General features: G+C 43.7%; 1 protein-coding gene across 1 annotated transcript; it reads left to right on the plus strand.

Annotated features, from left to right (window-relative positions):
• The first annotated feature begins 22,799 nt into the window (after positions 1–22,799).
• LOC132210204 (gastrula zinc finger protein XlCGF71.1-like) lies at positions 22,800–23,501 on the plus strand. The gene has a single exon (XM_059649630.1). It carries the CDS (start codon positions 22,800–22,802, stop codon positions 23,499–23,501), a length of 702 nt encoding a protein of 233 aa, XP_059505613.1.
• The last annotated feature ends 4,484 nt before the right edge of the window (positions 23,502–27,985 follow it).

Raw genomic sequence — 27,985 nt, forward strand, 5'->3', positions numbered from 1 at the left:
CATCCAGCCTCACATTTTATTATCTTGGAATTCTCCAGCATCTGCAGTTCCCATTATCTCTCATTAGGGAGGTCTCTGTGTGATAGAGATGGTAATTCCCCAGATTGGATTCTTTTGTTGGATTTTCCTGTTAATTCTCCAGCAGCAAAGCTTTACCATTCCTTGTTCTTTGAAACCTTTCTAAAGCCCTGTTGGTTCTGTCAGTGCAGTTTGAAAATATTTAACATTGGTCTCATAATAGCACCTAAGAGCCTGACCGCAGACGCCCCAGGAGACAGGAATGGAAATAGAGTGGGGATATTTGCTGAGGATCTCTCGGGATTTTCCTGCTGTCAGAGTGGCTACCAGAATCAAACTCTCTTTTTCACCCTCTTCTGCCCTGTCTCTCCCTGGCCTGCACTACAGACAGTCATTTCAAACTTGACATTCAAAACTTTGTTTCTTCTCCTCCTCCTGAAAATGTCAGTAGAGTTTGAGAATTTAAAGCATTGATCATATCTCTGCCCCTCAAACACCCACATTTCCCCATCTCCGCTCCCACTTTTCCCCCGGCACAGGACTGTGGAGAACATGGGTGCACTTTAAGACAACAAAATGTGAGGCTGGACGAACACAGCATGCTAAGCAGCATCCCAGGAGCACAAAAGCTGACGCCAAGGGCCTAGACCCCTCACCAGAGCCTTTGAGAGCACCTTATCCAGGTTTTGCCAAGGGGTGTAGTCAGTGAAGTTCTGAGCTCAAGGGGTCAGCATGTGTGTGTGTGTGTGTATGCGTGTGTGCGTATGTCATACAGTCCGACAGGACAACAACAGATTCTTCAGTCCAACCAGTGCACGCCGAACATAATCCCAAACTAATCTAGTCTTATCTGCCTGCCCCGGCCCAAATGTATTTTAAGTGATATAATTGTACTCACATACACCTCTTACTCAGGATATTTATTCCACACACTTACCACCCTCTGTGTAAAAACCTTCCCCCTCATGTCTTCTCTAAATCTTTCTCCTCTCGCCTTTAAAATTGTGTCCCCTAGTCTTGAAAAGTCCCATCCTCGGGAAATGACAGTTACCATTACCTCTATCTATACCCCTCATTATTTTATAAACTCCTTATCAGGTCACCTTTAAACCTCCTACGCTTCAGTGAAAAACATCCCAATATATCCGGCCATTCTTTGTACCTCAAATTGTCCATAATCAGGAACATCAAGGTAAATCGCGTGTGCGCGTGCGGGTCTGTCTCTGTGTGTATGTGCACGCGTGTGTCTGCACACGTGTGTGCCTCTGTGTGTCTGTGTGCGTGTGAGTCTCTGCATGTCTGCGCGCGCGTGTCTCTGTGTGTTTGCGTATGTGAGTCTCTGTGTGTTTGCACGTGTGTGAGTCTCTGTGTGCGCGTGTGTGAGTCTCTGTGTGTCTGCGCGCGCGTGTCTCTGTGTGTTTGCGCGCATGAGAGAGAGAGACCCAAAGAGAGGCTCTGTGTGTGTGCGTGCATAAGAAAGAAAGACCATGCGTGTGTGTGTCTATTGGACTGCAAAGTTTGTGACAATGATTCCATCCTGTAATTTCATTATGTGACTGTCTATAAATCATGTGTTTCTTCCCCTGCCCCAGTAAAGGGTCTCAAACATACTCAGTCCCTTACTCTCAATCACACAGACTCGTGCGTGCAGACGCTCTCACATACAGTCTTGTACATACACACATGCACACACTCACATATATTCACAGGGACAAAAAGAAAGAGACACACACAGAATGACACAGAAACGGAGAGAGAGAGAATGATTACTCTTGTAAATGTATCAGCAATTAGACAATTTATATAGCGAGGGTGGGAGAGACGCAGATTTTCACAGGTTTTGAGAGAGACAGAGAGAGGATGACACAGAGAGGTGCGGTGACAGAGAGAATCACAAATAGACACAGTGACAGGGCAGAGAGAACCACAGATAGACGCATGGAGAGAGAGAGAGAGAGAGAGAGAGAGAAAGCGAGAAAGAGAGAGAGAGAGGGGGAGAGACATAGATCGACATAGACTCAGATAGAGCAAGAGAAACAGATAGAGACAGGGTCAGAGAGATAGATACATAGGCACCATGGCTCAGTGGCTAGCACTGCTGCCTCACAGCACCAGGGACCCAAGTTGTCTCCCATCCTTGAGTGACTGTGTGAAGTTTGCACATGGTCTCCAAGTCAGCGTGACTGTCCTCTGGGTGCTCAGTTTTCCTTCCACGGTCCAAAGGTGTACAGGCTAAGTGGATTGACCATGCTAAATTGTTCAGCAATGTATATAACAAGTGGGTTTTGGGGGTGTGGGTTTTGGTGGGAGGCTCTGAAGGATAGTATAGCCTTATTGGGCTGAATGGCCTGTTTTCACACTGTAGGGAATCCATGAATGAAAGAAACAGATATACACAGCGACATAGAGAGATTACTGATATACATAGGGACACACACAGAACCACAGATAGACACATGGAGCAGAGAGAGATTATCACACTTACAAACCGATCACAGAGACATCGCAGCTACATTCAGCAACATGGAGTGAGATTCACAGAAAGAGAGACAGACAAACAGATTCACAGAGAAATGGCATGAGACAGATAAAGAAAGAGACAAAGCTAAGATGAAAACGATGACACTGTTATCACAAGGAGAAATGGAGACTGAGACAGACACTCGCTCCCCTTTACCATGAGTACAGGGGGGCAGAGTTGTACATCATTTAAAGGTCCCTGCAGGGATCACTCAGGATTATTCAGCATCTCCTTCCAAAAATGATCTTCCATAACAGCACCCACTATTCCAGGATTGACTGCTTTCATCCTTTTGGGAACATCCCCATCCCCATTCTCTGCTCCCAAACACAGAGCACACTGAATCCGAACGATATTCCCATTGCAATGCTGTCACTGGGTCTGAACCCATGAAGTGCCACTCACAACACTGTGGGTGAGCTCCATCTCATGGACTGTGAAGGGTTCACACCCTGACTGATTGTCACTCATATTCCATGAATGAAGAGGAAGAATATTGGACACTGGAGAATGAGAATAGACAATAGACAATAGACAATAGGTGCTAGAGTAGGCCATTCGGCCCTTTGAACCAGCACCACCATTCATTATGATCATGGCTGAGCATCCACAATCAGTATCCTGTTCCTGCCTTATCCCCATCACCTTTGATTCCACTATCTTTAAGAGCTCTGTGCATCTCTTTCTTGAAAGTATCCAGAGAGTTGGCCTCCACTGCCTTCTGGGGCAGACCATTCCATATATCCACCACTCTCTGGGTGAAGAAGTTTCTCCTCAACTCTGTTCTAAATGGCCTACCCCTTATTTAGACACAAAGACAAGGAGACACAGATGCCGAAACCTTACCAATGACTCACTGCTATGCCATCTGAGTGCATCTCCCCCACAGTCTCACTGTGCCCAATTCCCACTTTTCAGGAATGCTGGGGAATAGTCAGAATAACAACTGCAGCCTCAATCCAGTGAAAGAGCTCATTGACTGCAATCCTGGATAATCGTAGGTGAACTCTCAGCACACAGTCTCCAGCAGATCCTTCAACACAATCACAACATTATAATCACAGGGACAGAGACAGTCACAGAAACACACAGGTACATAAGAGGCAAACCATGATATCCGAAAGGACAGAGGAATAGGCCTCATTGTATGATCAATACTGCTAACACACAAACTCAGCCGAAGTCCAGGGCACCCAGGTTCAAATCCAGCCACGACTGAGGGTGGAATTTAAGTTCAATAAAGAATTCAGAGCTGAGAATGCAACGATGATGTTGAACCCATTGTGACTGTTTCGGAAAAAGAAAACACTTGCTTCACTCATGCTCGTTGTCTGGTTTGGCCTATCATGGAGTCCAGGCCCACAGCTCTCTGCACAGTCAGCGATGGGCAAGAAATGCAGGCCTGGCCAGAAATGTTTCCATCCCAGATGTGATTAAAATAAATAAACATTGGGGCAGAGAGAATCAGAGACACGGTAGTGAGCGAGACAAGAGAAATATATACATGGGGATAGAAAGAGAGAAACACAGTACAGGCCATGTCAGAAACTGAGGATGACAAACGCACACTAGGACAGAGAGAGACACAGCTCTACTCAGGAAGAGAGAGAGAGAGCTAGAGATAGACATGCACACATAGAAAGACACACAGAGATCAACACAGGGATGAGGGAGACCTAGAGGTAGACACAGGCACAGAGAAAGAGACACAAATAGATCAACACAGGGATTACAGAGAGAGTCATAGATAGACACCATGACACACAGCGAGAGAGAGAGAGAGAGAGGGAGAGAGAGACTGGCACAGTGAGAGAGACTCACATTTAGACACTGGGGAGACAGAGTGTGACAGATAGACACGGGGCTGAGAAATTATTACGGATATGAAATGAGACACAGCTACATTCTGGGCCACAGAGAGAGAGTTACAGGAATACACAGGGACAGAGAGTTACGGAGAGATTCACAAAGAACACGGAGTGACAGAGAGAGAGAGAGAGAGCACAAGAAACAAATAGGGGCTCACAAATGTAATATGAAGACAATGACAGCTCTACTCAGGGAAAGATGGAGAATAAGAGAGAGAGTATGTAAAACCTTAATTACTCTAGCCCTTTACCATCAGTTCAGAAGGACAGACCTCTGCATCATTTGCAACAGCCTCTGCAAGTATCATTCAGGGTTATTCAGCACCTCCTTCCAAAAATGACCTCCCCAAACAGCAACCATTATCCCCAAATGGACAACAGCAATCCATGCTTGGAACATCCCCATGTCCAATCTCTGCTTCCAGACACAGAGCGCAATGAACTCAAATGATATCCCCATTCTGACCCTGTCACTGGGCTCGAATCCCATCTTCACAACACTGTGTGTGAGCTACACCGCATGGATTGCAGAGGGATCACTCACCGACTGATAGACACTCATTTCCTGTGAAGAAACTGGAAGAAGGAGAGAAATAGAAGCATGCAGGAACAAAGGGAGGCTCAAAGATACACCAGAGACAGAGCAGGGAAATTAGCACAGATTTGGTCTGAAGTTGCTCTGTGGGATCTGAGGGATACTTGATGGGTCAGCTGTAATTCCCCTTCACTACATGCCCTCACAATGGTGATGGTGGTTGGTTTCGCTGACCCAAAGCAATCCATCTGGTTTAGGGAAGGCCAGAGTGTGATTTAGGAGGGAGTTCCTGGGTGAGACACAGTGCCAGGGAAGTAGCAACCATCTTGATCACAGCCAGGACATTGTGCCTCTTGCAGGGACACATGCAGGTGGGTGGCAGATGAACTCCAAGTGCTTCTGTCACCCTGGTCATTCTCAGTGGTGAGGGGTCATATAGTTGCTGGGAACGAGTGCAGGAATGTTGTTTCCATTGTTGTTGCTGTGGGACACATGCCTGACCCTCTGCATTGAAGGAGAGAGAGAGAGGATGAATATACTTGTAAATGTCACATCAGTTAGAGAGTTTATGTAGTGAAGGAGGGAGAGATAGTTGTAGATATTTGGCGGGGGGGTGGTGGTGAGAGAGAGAGATAGGGACAGAAAGAGAGAAACACACACACACACACACACACACACACACACACACACGCAAAACGATTGAGTTTGAGACAGAGAGATATTGATAGACACAGTGACAGAGAGAGATCATCACACATGAACTGAGACAGAGACAGATTCACAGCTGCATTCAGGGATATGGAGAGAAATGTACAGGAACACACAGGGACAGAGAGAGACCGAAAAGATTCACACAGAACACAGAGGGACAGAGAAAGAGAGCACAAGGTAGAAAGCAAGAGTCACAAATGTAAGATGAAGAGAATGACAGATTTACACAGGGACAAATGGAGAATGAGAGCAACACCCTTCACCATCAATTCAGAGGGACAGAGCTGTGCTTCATTTCCAAGGACCTACAGAGATCACTTTGGATTATTCAGCGTCCCCTTCCAGAAGTGGTCCTCCAAAACAGCACCCACTATTCCTGAGTGGACAAGAGCAGTCCATGCCTGGAACATGACTATCTCCAATCTCTGCTCCCAGACACAGTGCACACTGGCCCGAATAATATTCCCATTCTGACACTGTCACTTGTCTGAGTCCAGGAAGTGCCACCCTCACAATGCTGTGGGTGAGCTACACCGCATGGGCTGCAAAGGGTTCAATCACTGGCTTATGGCCACTCACATCCCATGAAGGAGCTGGAAGAATATTGGACACTGGAAGACGGGGAGAGAGACATAGAGAGGGAGAGACAAATACACAAAGTCAAAGGAAGGTTCAAAGATACACACAGACACAGAGAGGGTGAGCGAGAGAGTGAATCACAGAACGGGTCTGAAGGTGCTCCATGGGATCTAAGAGACACTCGATGACCCAGCTGTCATTTCCCTTTCCCACCTGCCCTCGAGAAGGTGATGGCACTCTGCTTTGCTGAGCCAGTGCAGTCCATCTATTTGAGGGAATGCCACAGTGTGATTTAGGAGGTAGTTCCTGGATGGGTCACAGTGCCAGGAAAGGAGTGATCCATCTTGCTCACAGGTAGCATGTTGTGCCTCTTGCGGGGCACATTTAGTTGTGAGGTGGGTCCTTTCTCTGCGCTTCTGTTGCCCTGGTCATTCTTGGGGTGTGTAGAGCGGGCAGGGCAGGGTCACATTGTTGCTGGGAATGAGTTTTGTAGTGTGGCTTCCATTGTTGTTGCTGTGGGACACATGTCTAACCCTCTGCTCTGAAGGAAGAGAGAGAGAGAGAGAGGATGATGACAATTGTAAACGTTACATCAATGAGACCGTTTATGTAGTGACGGAGGGAGAGACACACACAGATAGTCACAGGGTGAGAGGAAGACTCAGACCCAGGGATCGAGATAGAGATACACACATAGCAAATGGGAGAAACACACAGAGAGAGAGAGGCAGATAGTCAGACAGACAGACACATGCAGAATCACAAGTAGACAAAGAGAAACAGAGACACAGATAGGCACAGAGACAGAGACAGACATTCACAGATTAACATCAGGACCGACACAGACACAGGGCCGGTGGTGTGGGGAGAGATATCGTCACATGGAGATAGGCAAAGAGTGACAGATAAACACAGGTACAGAAACAGAGATAGATAGAGTCTCAGATGGACACAACAATCAAGATAGAGACAGATAAAGACATAGAGACAGAGAGAGAAAGAGACAGACACTGTCTGTGTGGTTGTTGGCATGTTCTCCCTGTGGCTGTGTGGGTTTCCCCCGGGTGCTCCAGTTTCCTCCCATGTGCTGGCTGGGTGGATTGGACAAGATAAGTTGCCCATAGTGTTCAGGGATGTGTAGATTAGGTGGGTTGCAGGAAGATGTGTCTGGGTGAGATGCTCTGAGGGTCGGAGTGGAGCTCTTGGGCCGAAGGGCCTGTTTCCATACTGTTGGAATATCTGAATTCTATGAAAACAGTGCTGAGTGATCACTGATGGGAATATTGGAAATAATGCACAGCTCTGTCCCTCTCTACAGATGGTGGAGGGGTGGGGTTATAAAGGTGTTACACACAGTGCTAGTCTTATTATCCATTTCTCCCTGTCTCAGGCTGTCATTGTCTTCATCCTACGTCTGTGACACTGCCTCTACCTCTCGTTCTCGCGCTGTCCTTCTGTATTCTCTGTGCACCCGCCCGTGCTCTCTGTCCCTGTGTGTTCCTGTGTATGCGTCTCCATAATCCCTAAATGCAGTTGTGAATCTTTCTCGATCTCACTTTATATGTGTGATGATCTCTCTCTCTCTGTCCTTGTCTATCTGTGACTCTGTGACAGAGAAAGAGAGAGATGCAGATAGTCACAGGGACAGACAGACAAAGAGAGACAGATAGGCACAGTGACAGAGACGGAGTCACAGATAGACAAGAATAGAGAGAGATCATCACACATTTCAAGTGAGATCGAGAAAGATTCACAATTGCATTTCGGGATTATGGAGAGGCATACACAGGAACACACAGGGACAGACAACGGGCGGATGCACAAAGAATACAGCAGGACAGAGCGAGAACAAGAGATAGAGACAGTGTCACAAATGAGGCAGAACGTGGAAGACAAAGTTGGACTGTTTTGGAATAGTCATGGTGAAAGGAAAAAATGCTAGATGGATGGTTTCAGCAGCTGATGAACTGAGGCCAAGGAGAGCCAGTGAAAACTGAGCAAATGGCCATCATCCAATAGGACAAAGAAACGGATCCATCAGCCAGAATGACTGACCATGTAGCTGTTAGTGAATCCAACACAAGTGAATGGAAACACTGCCCAGAGTTTGTTTCTGCAACATTTAATACAACCATAAAATGAAAATTTAATAATTAGCTGAAAAGAAGTCCACTGCTCAGTTCGGGTCAAAAATTGTTTAATATTCAGTGACTGAACATTACTTTCTGCAGATTAAAATATTCTGTGAATTAGTAATCTCACAGAATTACAGTCAAAGGAGAATGTGAACTTGGCAGATTCATAATGAAACAACCTCCTGTATAAAAACAGCTCATAACAAAGGCGCTGAATCCTCGATCTGACAAGCAACACCGGTATCATCAGTTTTACAGGTAGAAATCAGAATTGTACAGAAAATCTTACCAGAAAATGCTGATGATGATGTGTGCTGGAAATTTTTCTCAGTGAAATAACTTTGTGATCTGCCACTTATTCGCTCAGAAATGATTCTGTGCTTGAACTATGAAAAGCAGGTGTATAGTTTACTGGCTGCCTGATTGACTGACAAAGGAAAGTTGATCGGGTAAATTAGACAGTTAGTGACTGTCCTTCGCACACAATAATAAGAGCTTCTTACACTGAGAACAGAACAGATTCTAGTTAAACAGACGCACATCCCAAAATGAAAATCTGCTGCTTTGACAAACATGCTGCCTGTTTGAACAACATAAACATGTTGCCAATGTAGTGAGACATTTGAACTGCCTGATACAACTGTCATGTCTTTCTCAATTCATAATCACTGTTTCTATGTGTTTTTCAAGCTATTATGAGTTGTGTATATATAATTAGTTTCTGGGACAATCTCAATATTCTGCTGAATAAACACATTTACAACCTGTATATTGCTTCGTCTAATTTTCTAAGTAAAATCTAACTTTATTTAGTCAATCACAGTAACTATCTTTGAAATGGTAGATTCATAATCACAATAAATTTCTAATTATTCTGAGCGAGGAACACCTTGCAAGGGAAATTATTTTTCATGTCCACACTGACATTGTGTATTTAACAGTTTCCAGTGCAATCATCCAACTCTGTGTACAAGTATCCCTTAGGTCCATAAAGCTAAAACTAAAGCTTTTTTTTCTGACATCCTTTCATTACTTTGTTGTTGAGTTACACTTAATAGCATAAAATATTACAGGCATCAAATAAGAATGAATTGTCAATGCAAAAACTGGTACAATAATCACATATTATTCAGCTCATTAATTGTAGTTAGTTTTTAATGATTTTTTTTCACTGTATGATCACATTAATTTCACTGAAATAATTACATTACACTTTTTAGCTCTATACATATGTAAAATGAATGTTAAGTCATTCATAAGTGATATCAAAAACTGTTCACATTTTGTTCTCTTTTAGTCCAACAATTACAGAATATGTTTTCCAATAATAAGTAAATTCTGTCCCAAAGAACATTCTCCAATAATTTCCCAACTACTGACCTAAGGTTCACATTTCTGTAATTTGCTGAAATGGGAAAATCCTGGATGAATTGACAAATGAGTGAATTTTACTGAATTTGGGTAAAGGGATATTTCAGCACATTAATTAATGTTTAATGTTTCAGGTCACGTTGCTCTTCCTCAGAACTGATTCCCATTTTTTGTTTGAGATCCAATGATTTCATTTCACAGGGACAAAGCTTCCAATTTGTATCAGGTTAACTGTTGGCCTCCTCTTTTCTTCAGAAAAGAGTTTTATGCTATTCAGTCTGGCCTGGTAATTACAACCTGCGTTCTGTAAGATTTCTGAATGACCCTTTATTTTCCCGATCCTTGTGAGCGATGCCAGCAGCAGAAATATTTCCTAGTCTGCAAGTGATCTCTAGTTAAAAATTCACTCTTATCCTCAAATAGACTGTGTAAACCATAAAAGGTCCGAGTACCACCCCACAAAAACACGAAGGCAGCATGACAGCCTGAGCTGAATGAACCTGGTGATATGTGGTCTGTCATGAGGAAAATGTGACCATGATCACAACTGGTTAGAGTCACAAAATCCCTACAGCGCAGAAGGAGGACATTCGGCCCATCACTGCACTGACCCTGTACTCCCATAACTCAGCATTTACCAGGGTTAACCCAACCACCTAACCTGCACACTCGGAGACAATCTAGCATGGCTAGTCCACCTAACCTGCACATTTTTGGACTCTGAAAGGATCACAGCTCAGCTATAATGACGCAAATTTGTGAATGAAGGATTAAAAAAAAACACAATGTTGAAACAATTTCACTGTTTTTGTTTTAAAAATAAAATCTAGGGAAAGCTGCTGCCACAAAGATTTCAGATTTTCTCTGGAGGAAGAGAATTCAAAACTCGCGCCACTGACCCGGGGGCACAGTGAGGTCACAGAGGGCTGGGACCCATCAGAAATGTAAAAGGTGTTGAGCAAGGTGGGGGTGAGAGAGGGGCAAAAAGGCGGTCTGTCACGGGGGAAGGCAGGAGAGTTTAAATTGCAGAAATGTTATTAGTCTTTCATGGCCACAAAGAATGGAGTTAGGGTGGAAGAAAAAACAAAAGATGTGCCTGGAGCTGGGTGTGTAGAAAACACGGAAACAAATTGAAACAAGAAATGCAAACAAATAGGGGCAGAGTTCACAGCCTGAAATTGCTCTTCTCAATGGTGAATCCAAAAAGCTGCAAACCTGTGTGTTTCAATTTCAACCAACACAAACATGATGGGCCAAATAATACTGGCCAGTCAGCGACACCCACATCACACAAATAAATTTTTAAAGATTTTCTTAGTCTGTGCTGTAATTTTCTGATAGTTTTGTTCTGAAATTTGGAGTTTGTTTCTGACGATGTTTATAACATCTCAAATTGGGCTAAAGTTTAACATTCTAGGGAAATGTAAAATAAATCAGCTTTGCTTCAAACACATCACTGTAGATTGTTGCATTTGTCCTGAGGGCTGAACAGCACCCGGAGTTCAGAAAGGACAATCTCAGGGTGAGGGAGGGAGGGCGAGGGGGGCAATCGAATGGCAGCAACAGAACTTCAGCTGGGACACATCCTTCAGGGTCACACTGAGGGGGGTCAGATGGCACTTTACACTTTCACGTCTCTCTTCACTGACAGCCAAGCCACAGTGTGGGTTAATCCTGCTGTGTGTAAGAAATGTGTCCCAGCGACTGTCTTCCATGGCTCACAGCTCCCAGAAACGGAACAGAATCTCGTTTCCAACAGGGTTTAGTGTCAGGGGAAGTACAATGGTGAATGCTGGAAATGTGCTTCAAATCAGAGATTAGCGTAAATCAATGACCTGTTCCTGACTGGAAGTGAATCTGCAGGTTTGTGTTTCTGCTACACTGGTAAAGATAAAACAGTACTGGATAAACATACAACATGGAGATCAAAAGCACATGAGCAGTGGGAGCAGGGGTATGAGCAGCCTGTCTCTGCCTCTGTTGTAACCACACAGAATACACCAGGGTGACATGAGAGAAGGGCCTGGGTTAGAAATTATACTTCACCTACAGTGAGTATACAGGAAGGGTTCAAAAATGTTAATTTTCATTTTCAATAACCGTGTGAAACAGTTATTGGTCAGGAAGGGGTGTAACAGGAGTTAGTACTGGCTGCAGGAAGGCTTTTCTTTCTGAAGGAGACTTGTCGGGGAAAACTTCTAAATGGGCAAATCAAGCCAATCATCATTTCAAAATCTGACAGGATTTCTCAATTTATCAGGACCTGCGTATCATCCGTCTTTGAATGAGGAAAGAGAAATGACTGAGAAAGCACTGAGACAGATGCAACATGAGTGGGAGACAGTAAACTGATGATGAAAAGAGGTTTATGCAGTCACTGTGCCTGAATGACAGTGCTCCAGTCAGTGAACTGAGATGTGTTCTGTATGTAGGCAAGGCTTGAATTGATTACTCAACCTGGAAAAAGACAAGGGCACAGTCACCATGGAGATAAAGTGGAATAGTGGGAAATATGGGAAGGGATTCCATTACCCGTCTCAATTGGAGATTCACTAATTCAGTCACACCGGGGAGAAGCTGTTCCGCTGCCCCATGTTTGGGAAGGGATTTACATTACAGTCAATGTTCCATTCCCATCCAAAGGCCTCACACTGGGCAGAAGCCATTAGCCTGCTCTGTGAGTGGGAAAGGGATTAATTTTCTGTCCCAGCTGCTGGGGCACTAGCTGGTTCACATTGAATAAGATAACAAGGCAAAGAGCTGCATGAAAACAGCAGGCCAAGCAGCATCAGAGGAGCAGGAAGGCTAGACCCTTCTTCAGAAATGGGGGAGCGGTAGGGGGATCTGAAAAAAATAGGGAGAGAGGGAGAGGCAGATAGAAGATGAATAGAGGAGAAGATAGGTGGAGAGGAGACAGACAAGTTAAAGAGGCTGGGATGAAGCCATTAAAGATGAATATAGGTGGGGAAGTAGGGAGGGATAGGTCAGTCCAGGGAGGACAGACAGGTCAAGGGGGCGGGATGAGGTTAGTAGGTAGGAAATGAAGGTGTGGCTTGAAGTGGGAGGAGGGGATAGATGGGAGGAAGGACAGGTTAGAAAGCTGGGCTGGTTTTGGGATGGGGTAAGGGGAGGGGAAGAACTGGGCTGGCTTTGGGATGCGGTAGGGGGAAGGGGAGATTTTGAAGCTTGTGAAATCCACATTGATACCATTGGGCTGCAGGATTCCGAAGCGGAATATGAGGTGCTGTTCCTACAACCTTCGGGTGGCACCATTGTGGCACTGCAGGAGGCCCAGGATAGCCATGTCGTCTGAGGAATGGGAGGGGGAGTCGAATTGGTTCACGACTTGGACGTGCAGTTGTTTATTGTGAACTGAGCATAGACGTTCTGCAAAGCAGTCCACACGCTTCAATATTGTTTTCTCTGATGTAGAAGAGGCCACATTAGCAGATGTGCAGGTGAACATCTGATTGAGGTGGAACGTCTTCTTTGGGCCTGGGATGGAGGTGAGGGGGGAGGTGTAAGGACAGGTGTAGCACTTCCTGCTGTTACAGGGAAAAGTGCTGGGTGTGGCGGGGCTGGAGGGAGTGTCGAGCAGGCAATCGGGTCCCGGAGAGGGTGGTCCCTCCAGAAAGCAGATTAGGGTGAGGAGGGAAAATTGTCTTCGGCGGTGGGGTCAGATTGCAGATGGTAGAAGTGTCGGAGAATGATGCGTTGGATTGGAGGTTGGTGGGGTGGTACATGAGGATGAGGGGGATTCTGTTTTGATTGTTATTGCTGCGATGGGATGTGAGGGATGAGTTGTCGGAAATTAGGGAGACACGGTCAAGAGCATTATCCACCACTGAAGGGGGGAAGTTGAGGTCCTTGAAAAACAAGGACATATGAGATATACAAGAGTGGAATGCCTCATCCTGGGAGCAGAAGCATCAGAGCCGAAGGAATTGGGAATTGGGGATGGCGTTTTTGTAGGAAGGTGGGTAGGAGGAGGTATATTCCAGGTTGCTGTGGGAGTCAGTGGGCATGAAATGGAAATCAGTTTCCAGGCGGTTGCCAGAGATGAAAACAGAAAGGTCCAGGAAGGAGAGAAAGGTGTCAGAGATGGTCCGGATGTACTTAAGGTTGGGGTGGAAGGTGTTGGTGAAGTGGATGAACTGCTCGAGCTCCTCATGGGAGCACAAGGCGGTGCTGATACAGTCATCAAAGTTGCAGAAAAAGAGGTGGCGTTTAGGTCTCATATTGATGAGAGGCTGTTTAACTGCTCTGATTGTGAGAACAGCATTAAAAGATAAGCTGGGTCAAACACCAGCTTGTTCACACTCAGAAACAGCTTCGTGCTCTCACTGCTGGAGATCATTTAGACACTCGTGAATCCTCATTAAATATCGTCAGATTCACACTGGGGAGAGGCCGTTTCCATGCTCCCTGTGTAGGAAAGCATTCACTCGCCAATCTGACCTAAATTTGTATCAGCCTGTTCACATGGATAACAACCATTTTGAATGTTCTGAATATACTCTGAATGTAAAAGCAGAGGATACTGCTGAGACACCAGTGAAGTCACATCGGGGACAGGGTATTTATTTGCCTTATGTGTGGGAAGCAACTTACTCAGTCATGTCACTTACAGACATGTCAGTGAGTTCACAAGCTACTGCAGGGGATGGATTGTGCTGTTGCTGCTGTTAATCACAACAGAGTTCATGCTGAGTTGTGTTTTATTTATGTTGATGTTGTTAATCCCAAATCTGGACTGGAACTTACTGACTGTATTGAATCAAAATGTATGAATGTAATTTGAAACAGTGTATCCTCAATTTCTGGAAGATACGATGAGAATAAATGATGTCCTGTTGATGACTGCTGCATGTTTAGGCCTCTTCTCTTTTCTAACTCGGGATTCTTTCTGTTCCCATACTTCGGTTACTCCTGTGGACAAGGGAGTGTCTCTCTTCCTCTTGGTATCCAGCAAAGGTCCTGTGATCACTTAAAAACAAAACCCAATCTTTCTGTCACTTTCAGTGTCAAGACCTCATATGTGTCCCACAGCAAACATCACGTAAACCAGTCTTGTTTTTAGTGCACAGATGAGAATCTTCCCAGTCCCTGTACGCCGTGGACAATGGTGGGTCTGTTGGGAAAATATGGTGAGACCTCAAAAATGAAATTCTCAATGTCAAAGACTGAAAAGTCAAATTTTCCACCCAAGATTTTAACAGAGACAAAGAGCTTGGTGATAAGTAGTGAGACTCATGTTTGCATGCACTTACACCTCATTATTATCTATTCCCACCTGATTTATTTGCAATTTGATATTCTCCCGTGTGGCAGTGAGAAACATGGTGCTGATGATTTCCAGCATGAAAGTCTGACCAGGTAATTAGTCATCCTCGCCTGCTTCTGCATCCTCCATCTCGGCAGCGTTCCCCAACATTTCAGGGTCCATGCTCCATGTGCAGTGATTTCCTGCATCTTCCGTCTTCGGAGGTTGACATTGGAAATACACGAGCCTCCCATCACCTCCTGGCACATCTCTGATTCACTTAGAGAACTGTTCACCACTTCAATATGGAGCATACTGAAAGAACTGGGTGGGAATGAGTGGAAGCTCAGAACTGATAGCGTCGACAGATATCAAAAGGAACAAAAAGGAATGAAGGTTTGGGGGAATCATCTTGATTAAAGGGCTGAGATATGATTCAAACTGCAATTGAGGAAACAGTTTCTACTAAACTTAGAGTGGGCAGAGTAAGTGGTTATTTGTGTCTGAGGGCACAGGTTCCGTGAGTAATGTGAGAGCCTTCTGGGGTCAAATTACACTAATCACACACTGAGAGACTAGTTTAGAGAAATCTGTAATCATGTGCCCTGTATGTGGAACCCATGCAGCGATCAACAGTGTGTGATTCAATTCCTGGCCACAAATAATCTTCGCCATGTCAATGATCATTCCATGTTGATCACAGTCATCTCTGTGAAGCAGAAGTAATCGGAGGTCACCTTAGAATTGTCAAATGCAGGGATCAGAATTTTTTGTGAATGGAATCAAGGGTTATTTGGAGTATACAGGAATAGACATGATCTCATTGAATGGCAGAGCAGGCTCAAGAGGCTGAATGGCCTACTTTTCCCAGTATGTATGTTTGCAGGTTGGCAGTATGGACTTTGTCACCTGGCACCCAGGAGCAGCAGTACAAACACCATCAACTTAATGCCTTAAAGCAAGTGACCAAGGGTGCTGAGACAGCACATCCCAAAACCATAACTTGATCACCCAGAAAGTCAAGGGCACCAGATGCTTGAGAAATAACGGTGTCTACAATTTCCCCTCCAAGCCATACACCATTCTGACTTGGAAATACATCATGTTCTTTGACTGTTGTATGCCAAATTAGCAACCTCATTGTTTAATCATCTGTTTCAAATTGGAGACTAACTAACACATTTGATTAATTGCAGGATGCCAGCTTCAATTAAATGTTAGGCGCATAATTAATTTCATTCCCTTACTTCAGTCAAAATAAATTGGAACTATTCAGAAGATAGAAACATTGAAGATAGGAGCGTGAGGGTGGCATTTGGCACTTTGAGCTTGCTTCGCTGTTCATCACAAGCATGGCTGATCATTCAAATCAATAGCCTAATCCTGCTTTCTCCACATCACCTTTGATGCCATTGACCCCAACTGCTATATCTAGCTGCCTCTTGAATACGTTCAATGTTTTAGCATCAACTACTTCCTGTGGCAATGAATTCCGCAGGATCACCACATTTTGGGTGAAGAAATGTTTCCTCTTCTCCGTCCTAAATTGTCTATCCTGAATCCTCAGACTGTGACGACTGATTGAACAAACCTACCATCAGGAACACCCTCCCTGCAATTATCCTGTCTAGTCCTGTTAGAAATTTATAAGTCTCCATGAAATCGCCCCTCATTCATCTGAGCTTCAGCGAAAACAATAATAACCTAGTCAATATCGCTCATATGTCAGTTCTGCCATCCCTTGAGTTGGCAAGTAATCCTTCATTGCACTCCATTGAGAGCAAGAGAACCCTTCCTCAGAAAAGAGACCAAAACTGCACTCAATATTCTAGGTGTAGCCTCACCAATGCCTGTATAACTGTGACAACACATCCCTGCTCTTGATCCAGTTCTATTGAAATTCATTACCCAAGACATCTTCCTGGTATCTGAAGACAACTGCTTATTTCCCCTATCAGTCCCAATACCTCAAGCAGTGGCCAGGCTATCAAATGCAGTTTTATTGAAATATTCATAGACAAAGATACAAAAATCTCCAAGAGAAGCTTTCTAGTTATCAGTGTTACCTAATCTTTCCTTTCACTGGAATCTCCATCAGCAAAGAGAGTGAATTTAATCCCTTTTGACGCCTCCCCCATTCAATGCAAACAGGGCTGATGCTTATTCCAAATCGCTCGAAGCTTTTAACAAAAATCTAACACGGCAGTTTTAAAATGTATAATTGATCCTCAGTATCCATAATCCAACGTTTGAATGTTCCATATTGCTGTCACACTGATATTTCTGTCATCAGCTCAATGCACTCTTCCAATGATGCTAAATGTCAGCTCCAAGAAAGCAGAAAACCTTTCAATTCGGCACTTTACAGTTTTCTGGATTCACCATCAAGACTAACAATCAGTGTGTGAGTGCTGCCCCCTATTCTGTTCTCTTTTTTTGTTTCAGTTTGTTTCTTTGGATAGTGACGAAGGATGCTGTAGGTTGCAGAGAGACATAGATAAGCTGCAGAGCTGGGCTGAGATGTGGCAAATGGAGTTTAATGCAGACAAGTATGAGGTGATGCACTTTGGTAAGAGTAACTGGAAGGCAAAGTACAGGGCTAACGGTAAGGTTCTTCGTCGTGTAGATGAGCAGAGAGATCTCGGTGTCCATGTACACAGATCCTTGAATTTTGCCACCCAGGTTGATAGGGCTGTTAAGAAGGCATACAGTGTTTTAGCTTTTATTAATAGAGGGATCGAGTTCTGGAACCAAGAGGTTATGGTGAAGCTGTACAAAACTCTGGTGCGGCCGCACTTGGAGTATTGCGTACAGTTCTGGTCACCTCATTATATGAAGGATGTGGAAGCTTTGGAAAGGTTACAAAGGAGATTTACTAGGATGTTGCCTGGTATGGAGGGAAGGTCTTACGAGGAAAGGCTGAGGGACTTGAGGCTGTTTACATTAGAGAGAAGGTTGAGAGGTGACTTAACTGAAACATATAAAATAATCGGAGGGTTAGATAGGGTGGATAGGGAGAGCCTTTTTTCTAGGATGGTGACAGCGATCACGAGGGGGCATAGATTTAAATTGAGGGGTGAAAGATATAGGACAGATGTCAGAGGTAGTTTCTTTACTCAGAGAGTAGTAAGGGAATGGAACGCTTTGCCTGCAACGGTAGTAGATTCGCCAACTTTAGGTACATTTAAGTCATCATTGGACAAGCATATGGACGTACATGGAATAGTGTAGGTTAGATGGGCTTCAGATCGGTATGACAGGTCAGCACAACATCGAGGGCTGAAGGGCCAGTACTGTGCTGTAATGTTCTATGTTCTATGTTTCGTCAGCTGCATACCTGCTCCAGCCACATCTTTTGTTTCTTTGTTCCTTTCACAGCCCCAATTCCATTCCCCATGGCCTTGAGGGACTAATTAATGTTGTGTTCCCTGGTCGTCTAGTGGTTAGGATTTGGTGCTCTCACAGCCCTTTCCCAGGTTCAGTCCTAAATCAAGGATTTGTTGTTCTTGTAAAAACTGATAAATGCCCAGGAATTCTTCACAGTGACAACAGCATAAACAGTGTAACTCCATCTGAATCACTGTGGGTTTTACATCGGAGATGAAATCAACACGCTGGGCTGGGAACAGATCACAAAGTTGTCCGCATCTGAGTATTTAGCTGCTTCTAAATACTGGCCACAGGACTACGTAAGCCCTGCTCCTTATTGAAACAAACAAGATTCTTAGGAGTTTTCATTTGGCTTGTGTCAGTTTGTTTCTCAGTCAGCTGCACCCCTGCTTCAGGCTCATCATTTGTTTCCTTGTTTCTTTTCTGGCCCCAACTCCATTGCTTGTGGACTTGAGGGAAGAATTTTTTTTGTCATTTAATCTTTCTTGTCTTCTTGCTTGTCACAGGCCATTTTTTGTACTAGTCTAACCCACACCTACTCAAAACTTATTACTTTTCTTCAATTTCCCAGCCCTGATGAAAATTCACAGACCTGAAATATTAACCATATTTCTTTCAGCACATATATTGCCAGAACTTCTGAGTGTTTTCCAACAAGTTCTATTTTCATTCCCTATTTTTGCTATTCTTAGCATGATGAATTGCTTGTATGAAGATTTCACATTATCTCCAAATGATGTCCGTTTGTACTCAATTCTCCCACTAGAGGAAATAGAGTCTATACCTATCCAATTAACACATCTGACGGATTTTGGCAAATTCATTTTATTTCTAGAAGTAGCAATTTCCATTTAATTGCAGGGCCAAAAAGCGCTGCTGGAATGGTTTATAACAAGACTTTCAGAGACTACCCCCAACCGTCGCTTCATGTTTTGATCAGCAGGTTTTCTGGTTTTAATTCAGTTTCACCAGCCTGAGTGTTTAATATGGGATTTGGCTGAGTAATTGTTGCTGTATACTAGACATGGAAAGACACATGAAGTTGCACAGAGAGCAGTAACAGAACTATACCTGGCTTGTCAGGGTTGGTGCGGGAATGATTATTCCCCAAATGAGCAAGTCCAGATCAGGGAACACAGCTGGGCCATTTGAGACTGAGACAAGGAGGAATTTCCTCAGTGAGAATGAGGCAAGTCTTGGAATTCTCTACCACAGAGGCTGTGGTATTTCTTTCAAGTTAGAAATAGATTACTCCACTTTAAAGATATTGGGGGATATGTGGATGGTGCAGTAAAAATCCATTCAGCTGGCTAAACAGCCATGATTTAATTGAACGACCTTGATCTGGAGGAAGTGATTGGCCTCCTCCCGTCCCCTTATTTCTGACTGATCAGTGCAGGTTTGAAGATCAATCTTTAAAAAGCTACACAGATTTGAAGGGCAATTTATATTTTCAGGACTAAATATGATATTACATAGAATCCCTACAGTGTGGAAACAGGCCCTTCAGCTCAAAAACTCCACACTGCCCCTCAGATGATCCCACCCAGACCCATTCCTCCGAAAGCACGCCTACTCCAGCCATCCCTGAACAGTACGGACAATTTCGTATGGCCAACTCAACTAGCCTGCGCATCTTTGGACAGTGGATGCTAGAGCTCCAGGAGAAAACCCATGCAGGCATGGGGAGAATGAACAAACTCCAGACGGACAATCACTTAAGGGTAAAGTTGAACGCAGGATCTGGTGTCGTGAGGCAGCAGTGCTAATCCGGAACCACCGTGCTGCCCAAAGTTTAGATTTCCACAAGCATTGGGAAATTGAACCCTGGCCTGCCTGTTCTGAGGAAGGATCACTGGTGTTGAAATGTTTTTTATCTTCACAGATGCTGCCAGGCCTGCTGAGCTTTTCTAGCAACTTTATTTTTGTTCCTGTCCTGCCGCATGATACTAACCCTATACCACTGAGGACCTCTAAAACTTGGATTAACTGTTGAGATATTCTGGTGAAAGAGTGGGACAGGACCTTCCTGGTACATTGCCTGGTGCAGAAACTGAACTTGCATTGGAGGTGTTATTCTATATTGTAAATTAGCTGTCCAGCCAACTGAGCAACCAATCCTTAGAAGGTGTAAGGTGGACAGCATTGAATGTTATGAAAATAATAACTGGACACGAGCTTCTGCCAATTGAGTGTAACAACCTTCGAGATTTGGGTGAGCCTCTCTGCGCATGTGCATTGCTCACTCCCGCGCAGGCGCAGATCTATTGAGGAATATTCCCCACGGCACACTTGCGCAGGTGTGCAGCGATGCGTCGCTGACTCCAACGTGGTGACGTCACCGCGCCCACCTGTTCCATGGCACCACTTTTGAATTCTCTTCCTGCAGGGAGACTCTGAAACCTTTGTATCTGCGGGTTCCTGTGGGTTTTATCTTTAACGACACAGTGGATCGTTGGAGATGTTTGTTTTCATGAGACTTCATCTACAATTTCGAGCTTTACTATTAAGTTCCGTCCATCTGGAGCGAGTGTGACTGCTTTCCTGTGAATCTGAATTCACCTCTGTACTCTGTGAAAGCCTCTGTCTTGTCGAACTTCCTGCGACTCTAATAATGGGTACATTTTAAAAGGTTTGAAATGTTTTGTTTTTGCTGGTTTTGCTGGCCAGAGGTAAATTAGGATTGTGCTTTAGCAGTTTTAAGATCTAATTTCATTTTTCATTGTTAGAAATTCTTTTCTTGAGCAAATTTATCTTCCACTTCTGATTATGCACTGTTTTTAACCCCAACGGTAAGCCTGCCTAGACTGAAAGATTAACTGTTTCTCACTCCTCTGACACTGTCTAGCCTGCTAAGTACTTCTTGCTTTTGACACAGAACTATAAAGTACATATTAGGGCAAACCTCTGAAAGCTTTCTCAAGGAGGTAGGCATTAATGAGCATCTTGCAGGGAGGAAGAAGAGATGAACAAAGAGGAGAGTTAGAAGGCCCAGATATGTTAGCTTTATTCAGATTTTGGGGAGATTATGACATACAAGATCATGGAGACATTTGAGAACAGTTTAAAAAATGACCTGTTTTCTAATTCGGACACTGTATGGTTAAGATCAGTCTGAGCTGTGGGCAGGGTGATGTTATTGTAGTCAAAATTGTTGGCCTTGGTGATGGTGCAGAAATGAGGGCAGAAACCCGTTTCTGGAGTCTGTGTAACATTCTGGTTGCTGACAAACTGGTTCTATCTCGTGGAATTGTTAGCGACTTGAGGAGAAATACTTCAATCAATATTTAATTGGAGGAAGTTTCTGTTCTTCAAGGCTTGGATGAGGGAACCAAAAGCAACATAAACAATTTTGATGACCATGTATGACTAAACCAATAGTAAACTCATCAATAAATGCCAGCCTCATCAGTGACACCCACATCCTATCAATGAATATGTATGGAAAAAAATGGGATTGTGAGTAGTGAAAAGCATGCAAGGAAGCTGAGGTTGATGCAGAAGTGCTGGGTGTATGAACAAACATGTCAGGTGCAGGAAAACATGGATAAATGTGGAGTTATAAACTTTGCCAAAACAGAAGGGAAGAATATGATTGAAATGGTTTGACTCTGCCTGAGATTGGTTTGACTCTGCCAGAATTTATTAGAGTTTAGAAGAACACATAAAACTATATTAGGGCCAAGCAGATGAGATGCAGGGAGATTGTTTCCCCTGGGTGGGCAGTCTAGAAACAGGGTTCACAGTCTCCAGATACTGAGTCGATCGATGAGAATTGATCTGAAACTGTGGAGGCTTGGCCTCTGAGTTAATTACTTTCTTGGATATAGTAAATGTTTAGATTTTCAAGATATCAAGGAATATGGTTCAAAATTGGGAATATAGTGTTGACATTGAGCATCAGCAATGACCTTATTGAATGGTAAAGCAGGGCCAAAGCGGATTTTGTTTTGTGTTTTATTTTATTTCCTCCAAGTGTCTACATCTGTGTCCAAGTGGATGTCGAACAGATCGACACCTTCCTCAACACAGAAGTGTTTGCCTGACCAGGCTGCCTTTCAACATTTCGTAGATACACTCCTTATAGCTCCCACTTCTCTTTTGCACTTCTCTCTGATCCCAGAGATATTGTAACTTCGGTTCTCCTAAAGGACTTCTGTGAACCAGTTATGATCAGGGTCACATTTTCCTCACGCCAGCCCCACTAATCACCAGTTTCATTCAGCTTAATTTCACATGCTGTTTTTATTTCTTGTGGGTTCCCACTCACTTGTTTTCTTCTGTCTAAATCAATTTCACAGCGTATTCAAGGGGTGGATTCGCAGTCGAGAAACTCGTACCAAACATCTCATCAAGAATTGACAAATTACTCAATTTATTGTAACCAGAATATCATTGGATTTTGACCATGGAAGAAGAAAACACCTCTCTGAGTGGGGAGAAACCGTACACGTGTTCTGTGTGTGGTCGAGGCTTCAGCCAATCATCCGGCCTGTCCAAACACAAGCGCAGTCATGACAGGGAGATGCTGTGTAAATGTGGGGACTGTGGGAGGGCATTTAATTTCCCCTGCGAGCTGGAAATTCATCAGCGCTGTCACACTGGGGAGAGGCTGTTCCTGTGCTCCGTCTGTGAGAAGGCCTTCACTCGGTCAGCACACTTGCTGCAACACCACCGAGTTCACTCTGGACAGAGGTCGTTTACTTGCTCTGTTTGTGACAAAGTCTTTACTAATTTGTCCAACCTGCTGAGACACAAGCAGGTTCATACTATCGAGAGACCTTTTAAATGTACAGACTGTGGGAAGTGCTATAAAAGCTCCAGGGAACTGACACGCCATCAAAGTGTCCACACAGATGAGAGACCATTCAAGTGCTCTCAGTGTGAGACTGGGCTCAAGCATTCATTTGAACTCACTCTACAACAACGCACTCACACTGGAGAGGAGCCATTCACCTGCTCCATGTGTCAGAAGAAGTTCACTCAATCATCTCACCTTCGGTCACACCAGCGAGTTCACACAGGGCAGAGACCATATGCCTGCTCCATGTGTGAGAAGAAATTTGCTCATTCATCCCATCTGGTGAGGCACCAGCGTTGTCACAAGTAGTTCCGGTGTTGGGATTTTCCTGTTAATCACATCCATAACTGATCCATGTATATCAGGCTCTTATTCGGTTGATGTTATTAAAATCCAACCAAGTTAAAGTTGCTAGTATTCTCAGTGTCAAGTAAATCAGATATGTAACAATTACACAGTGTGGTGAGCTTTTTAAATAAAGGACACAAGTTTGTTATTTTTGAAGAGCTCTCCCTCTCTCCTGCCTCTTCCATCCTCACCTCCAGCAATAAGTACAGGGAATATATGGAGCTTCTTTGTCACTAAGATTGAGACAATCTGATCAGCTTCCTGTCTCGTTTCCCCCCTCATTCGCTCTTTCGGACAAAGTGCCTCAAAAGTTTTTTTTTCCATGTCCGAGCCCTGGACATATACGTGTCTTCACTCTACCTCCATTTCCTGTCTTGCCATGTTAGAGCTCACCATGTCCAAGACTCTCATTTCCTGCTCCAATGGTCCTGTTCCCATGAAGTGTCTGACCACTGAAGATCTTTATTTTCTCCAATTGTTAATAGCTCCCTTGCTGGTACTGCCCATGTTGCTATAAACCCGTCATATTCAAGTTCCAACCTCTCAATCCCTGCAAGTTACTTTCTGATGTTGAACCTTCCTTTCTTTTCCAAATTCCTAGGATGAATACTTTCCTCCCCAATCCACATCACCTCTCCCAGAATACAATGTTTTAATCCTGCGACAAATTTCCATTCCTGCAACGTTCAGGAAATGCTGCACTTGTCGTCACATTCACTGTTTGATGGAACAATTTGCACTTGTGTGGAAAATTGGCACATTGCTTCATGTTTGATGTACAAATAGCGATAAAACTTTCCACAATAAAGGGAATCGAGTGCTTTAGAATGATTGCTCATGCCTGGTAATATCCATAAAGAGAGCATCTATTCTGTATCGGATGCAGAAACTTTCTACCAATTGTAGGGGCTTCCACCATGTATGAAAAACACGGCCATCCACAAGGTGTTGGAGCAGGAGGAGGCCATTCGGCCGATTGAATCCACTCCATCATTTAATGAGCTCATGGCAGATCTGATAACCCTCAATGCCACTGTGCTTCCATTCCCTATAACCCTTAATTTTTCTACAGATTAAAAAAAAGTCGGTCTGTCTAAATCTAGTCGGCGCAGTCCCTTGAGAGAATGAATCAGGAAAATAATAACGGGGAAGCAGGAAATGGCAGAAGAGTTGAATAAATACTTTACACCAGTCTTCACAGTAGGAGCCACTCATAGCATTTCAAACTCGCTTAATAGCCAAAAGGCAAACAAAAAAGACAGGAAATAAATGCAATGAATATCGTTGGAGATGAATTTTTAGGAAAGCTAATGGAGCTAAAGACCAATTAGACTCCTGGATCTGGCGGCTGCAACCTAGGATATGAAAAGAACTCGCTGCAAAAATCATGGATTCACTAGTAGCCATCTTCCAAGAATCTTTAAAGCTTGGAAAGTACCAGAGGATTAGAAAATTGCCAATATAGTACCTTTATGTTAAAAAAAACTAACTGTAGACCAGTTAGCATAATATCTGTTATTGGATAAATCTTAAAGTCTGTGATAATAAAAGGTGCAACAGCACATCCAGGATAGGTCCTTGAGGGACAACCAAATTCAGGGAATTTCAAGAAGAACATAATAAATAGGAGCAAGAGTAGGCCATGTGCTCTGTCAAGCATGCTCTGCCATTCGATAAGATTATGGCTGGTCTTTTCATGGATTCAGCTTCACTTAGCTCACCATAGCCTTCATTTCCTTTGCTGTTCAACAATCTTTGCCTTAAAATCCTTCAATGAAGTAGCCTCAAATGCTTCAATGGTCAGGGAATTCCACAAATTCACAATCCTATGGAAGAAGTAGTTCCTTCTCAACTAATTCATAAATCGAGGCAATGCCCCCTTAGTTCTAATTCCAACCGCCCAACATCTCTGTTTCTATCATATTTAACCCATTCATAATTTTATTCATTCCCCCATCATTTTTCTCAATTTCAGTGAGAATAGTCCCAGTCTACTCAATCTCTCCTCATCAGCCATCTCAATTCTGGAATGAACCTGGTAAACCTCTTATGTACATTCTCCAGTGACAGCGTATCCTTTCAAGTCAGGAGACCAAAACTGTACACAGTACTCTAGGTGTGGCCTCACCAGCAACATATGCAGCTGCAGCATAACCTCCCTATCTTTAAATTCCATTCCTTTTCCATTGAAGGTCAGCATTCCATTTACTCTCTTAATTACACGCTGCATCTGCATACTAAATGTTTTTGGTTCGTGCACAGGGACACCCAGGTCCCTCTGCACAGCAGAATGCAGCAGTTTCACAATTTCAATTGCAGTCAATTTTGCTGTTATTCCTACCAAAATAGATAACCTGAACATTATACTCTGTCTGACAGAACCTAACCCACTCTCTGAAACTATCTATATCCATCTGTAAACATTCAGTGTCTTCTGCACACTTGGCTCGACCACCCATCTTGGCATCATCTGCAAACTTTGACACACTAACTTGGTACCCCAACTCTTAATCATCTATGAAAGGGACGTTGGAGATTGACAGTTTGCAAAATTGGCAGGATGAACAGTCAGTCTTTCTCAAGAAGGCCAATGATGGTGGGATTATCAGTGAGAGAGACTGAACCAACAGTTATAGAGAGAATTGTTAAAAAAAATCTATCACACAGGCAGAAGTGGATGGTCAGAAGTTTAGTGGAGCCACTGTAGAAGGACAAGGAGCTGGGTCCCATGAACAGGAGATCTCTCAGGTTAAACTCATCACCAGTCATCTCTCTTTCTTTCTACTGAGAGCACAACCTTGTGGTTGTCTGGCACTCTGGAAACTATTACGGCAGGAGAGATGCAATGCACGGCAAAAGAGACTGAATTTTATTTGAACTATTACCAAAAGATCATAAAATATAGGTACTGAATTAAACCATTCGGTCCATTAAATTTGGTCTGCCATTCAATCATTGCTAATATGTTTCTCAAAACCATTCTCCTGCTTTTTCCCCATAACCCTTCAACCCCTGACTAACCTAGAAAATATCTACTGCTGTCTGAAATAAGTTCAATGATTCGGTCTCCACAGCTCTCTGCATCAATTAATTTTAAAGATTCACCACTGTCTGAAGAAATTCTTCCTTCTTTCAGTTCTGAAATGTCATCCCTTCACTCTGAGGTGCTGTCCCTGTGTCCTTGACTCTCCTGTAATGAAAGCATCTTCTCCAAGTCCACTCAATCCAGATCCCTCAGTATTCTGTAACTTTCAAATAGATTCCAAACCCCCACCTCACCCTTCTAAACTCCATCAAGAACAGAGTCCTCAACCAATCCTCATATGACAAGTCCTTCACCCCTGTGATTATTCTTGCAAACCACCTCTGGACACCCTCCAACACCAGCACATCTTTACTTAGATACTGGGCCAAACTGCGCACAATATTCCAAATGCAGTCTGACCACAGCCTTGTTTATCCTCAACAGTACATCTCTGCTCCTGTTTTCCAGCTGTCTTGAAATGAATGCGTACATTGTATTTTCTTCCTATCCACCAACTGAAGCTGCACACTAACTCTAAGAGAACCCTGAAGTCACTTTGTGCTTCAGATTTATAAAGCCTTTCTGTTTCAAATGTAATCTATGACTCTAGTCTTCTGACCAAATTGTATACCCTCACATTTTCCTCATTGTATTCCACCTGCTGCTTCTTTGTCCATTCTCCTAGCCTGTCCAAGTCACTCTGTAATTATCCTGCTTCCTGATTATGACCCGTCCCTCCACCTATCATAGTGTCATCTGCAACCCTAGCAACAATGCCCTCAATTCCTTTGTCTAAATTGTTATTAATTGTGGTCCCAACACTGACCCCTTCTGAATGCGACTAGTCACTGGCTGCCATCCTGAAAAAGAGCCCTGCCAGTCACCCAATCCTCAAGCTCTGCTAGTACCTTGGCCCTGAAATCATGGGCTCTTGTTTTATTTAGCAGCTTCCCATGTGGCACCTTGTCAAATGTCATGTGGATGTCCAAACAGATCGCTTCCACTTGCTCTCCTTTACCTAACTTGCTCAGTATTCCCTCAAAGAATTCTAAGATTAGTCAGGTATGACTTCCGCTTGATGAAGCTGTGCTGACTCTACCAAATGCTCCGTGATCACATCCTTACAATGATCTGCCACATTGTTTTTTGACATAAAGCTGATTGACGTGAGTTTTAACCAAAATGTGAAAACTTTGCTTTCAGTCCTGAATGTGATGAATGGCGAAATCCATTCGCTGTTGAGACGTGCAAATTCTGTTTTTTTTTTCAACAGTATTTTTAACAGTCTGGGCATTTAAAAGGTCTCTGATTAATGTGAGATAATTGATCGGATGACATCTCCCTGGAAGGTTTAAAGCATTTTCCACAATCTGGGCATTTAAAAGGTTTCTCTGCAGTATGAACACATCGATGGCATAAC

This window comes from Stegostoma tigrinum, chromosome 11 (assembly GCF_030684315.1).
Source record: "Stegostoma tigrinum isolate sSteTig4 chromosome 11, sSteTig4.hap1, whole genome shotgun sequence".
NCBI classification, from domain to species: domain Eukaryota; kingdom Metazoa; phylum Chordata; class Chondrichthyes; order Orectolobiformes; family Stegostomatidae; genus Stegostoma; species Stegostoma tigrinum.

Coding starts and splice junctions, on each gene's coding strand:
- LOC132210204 (XM_059649630.1), top strand. CDS start 22,800: ATGGAAGAAGAAAACACCTCTCTGAGTGGGGAGAAACCGTACACGTGT.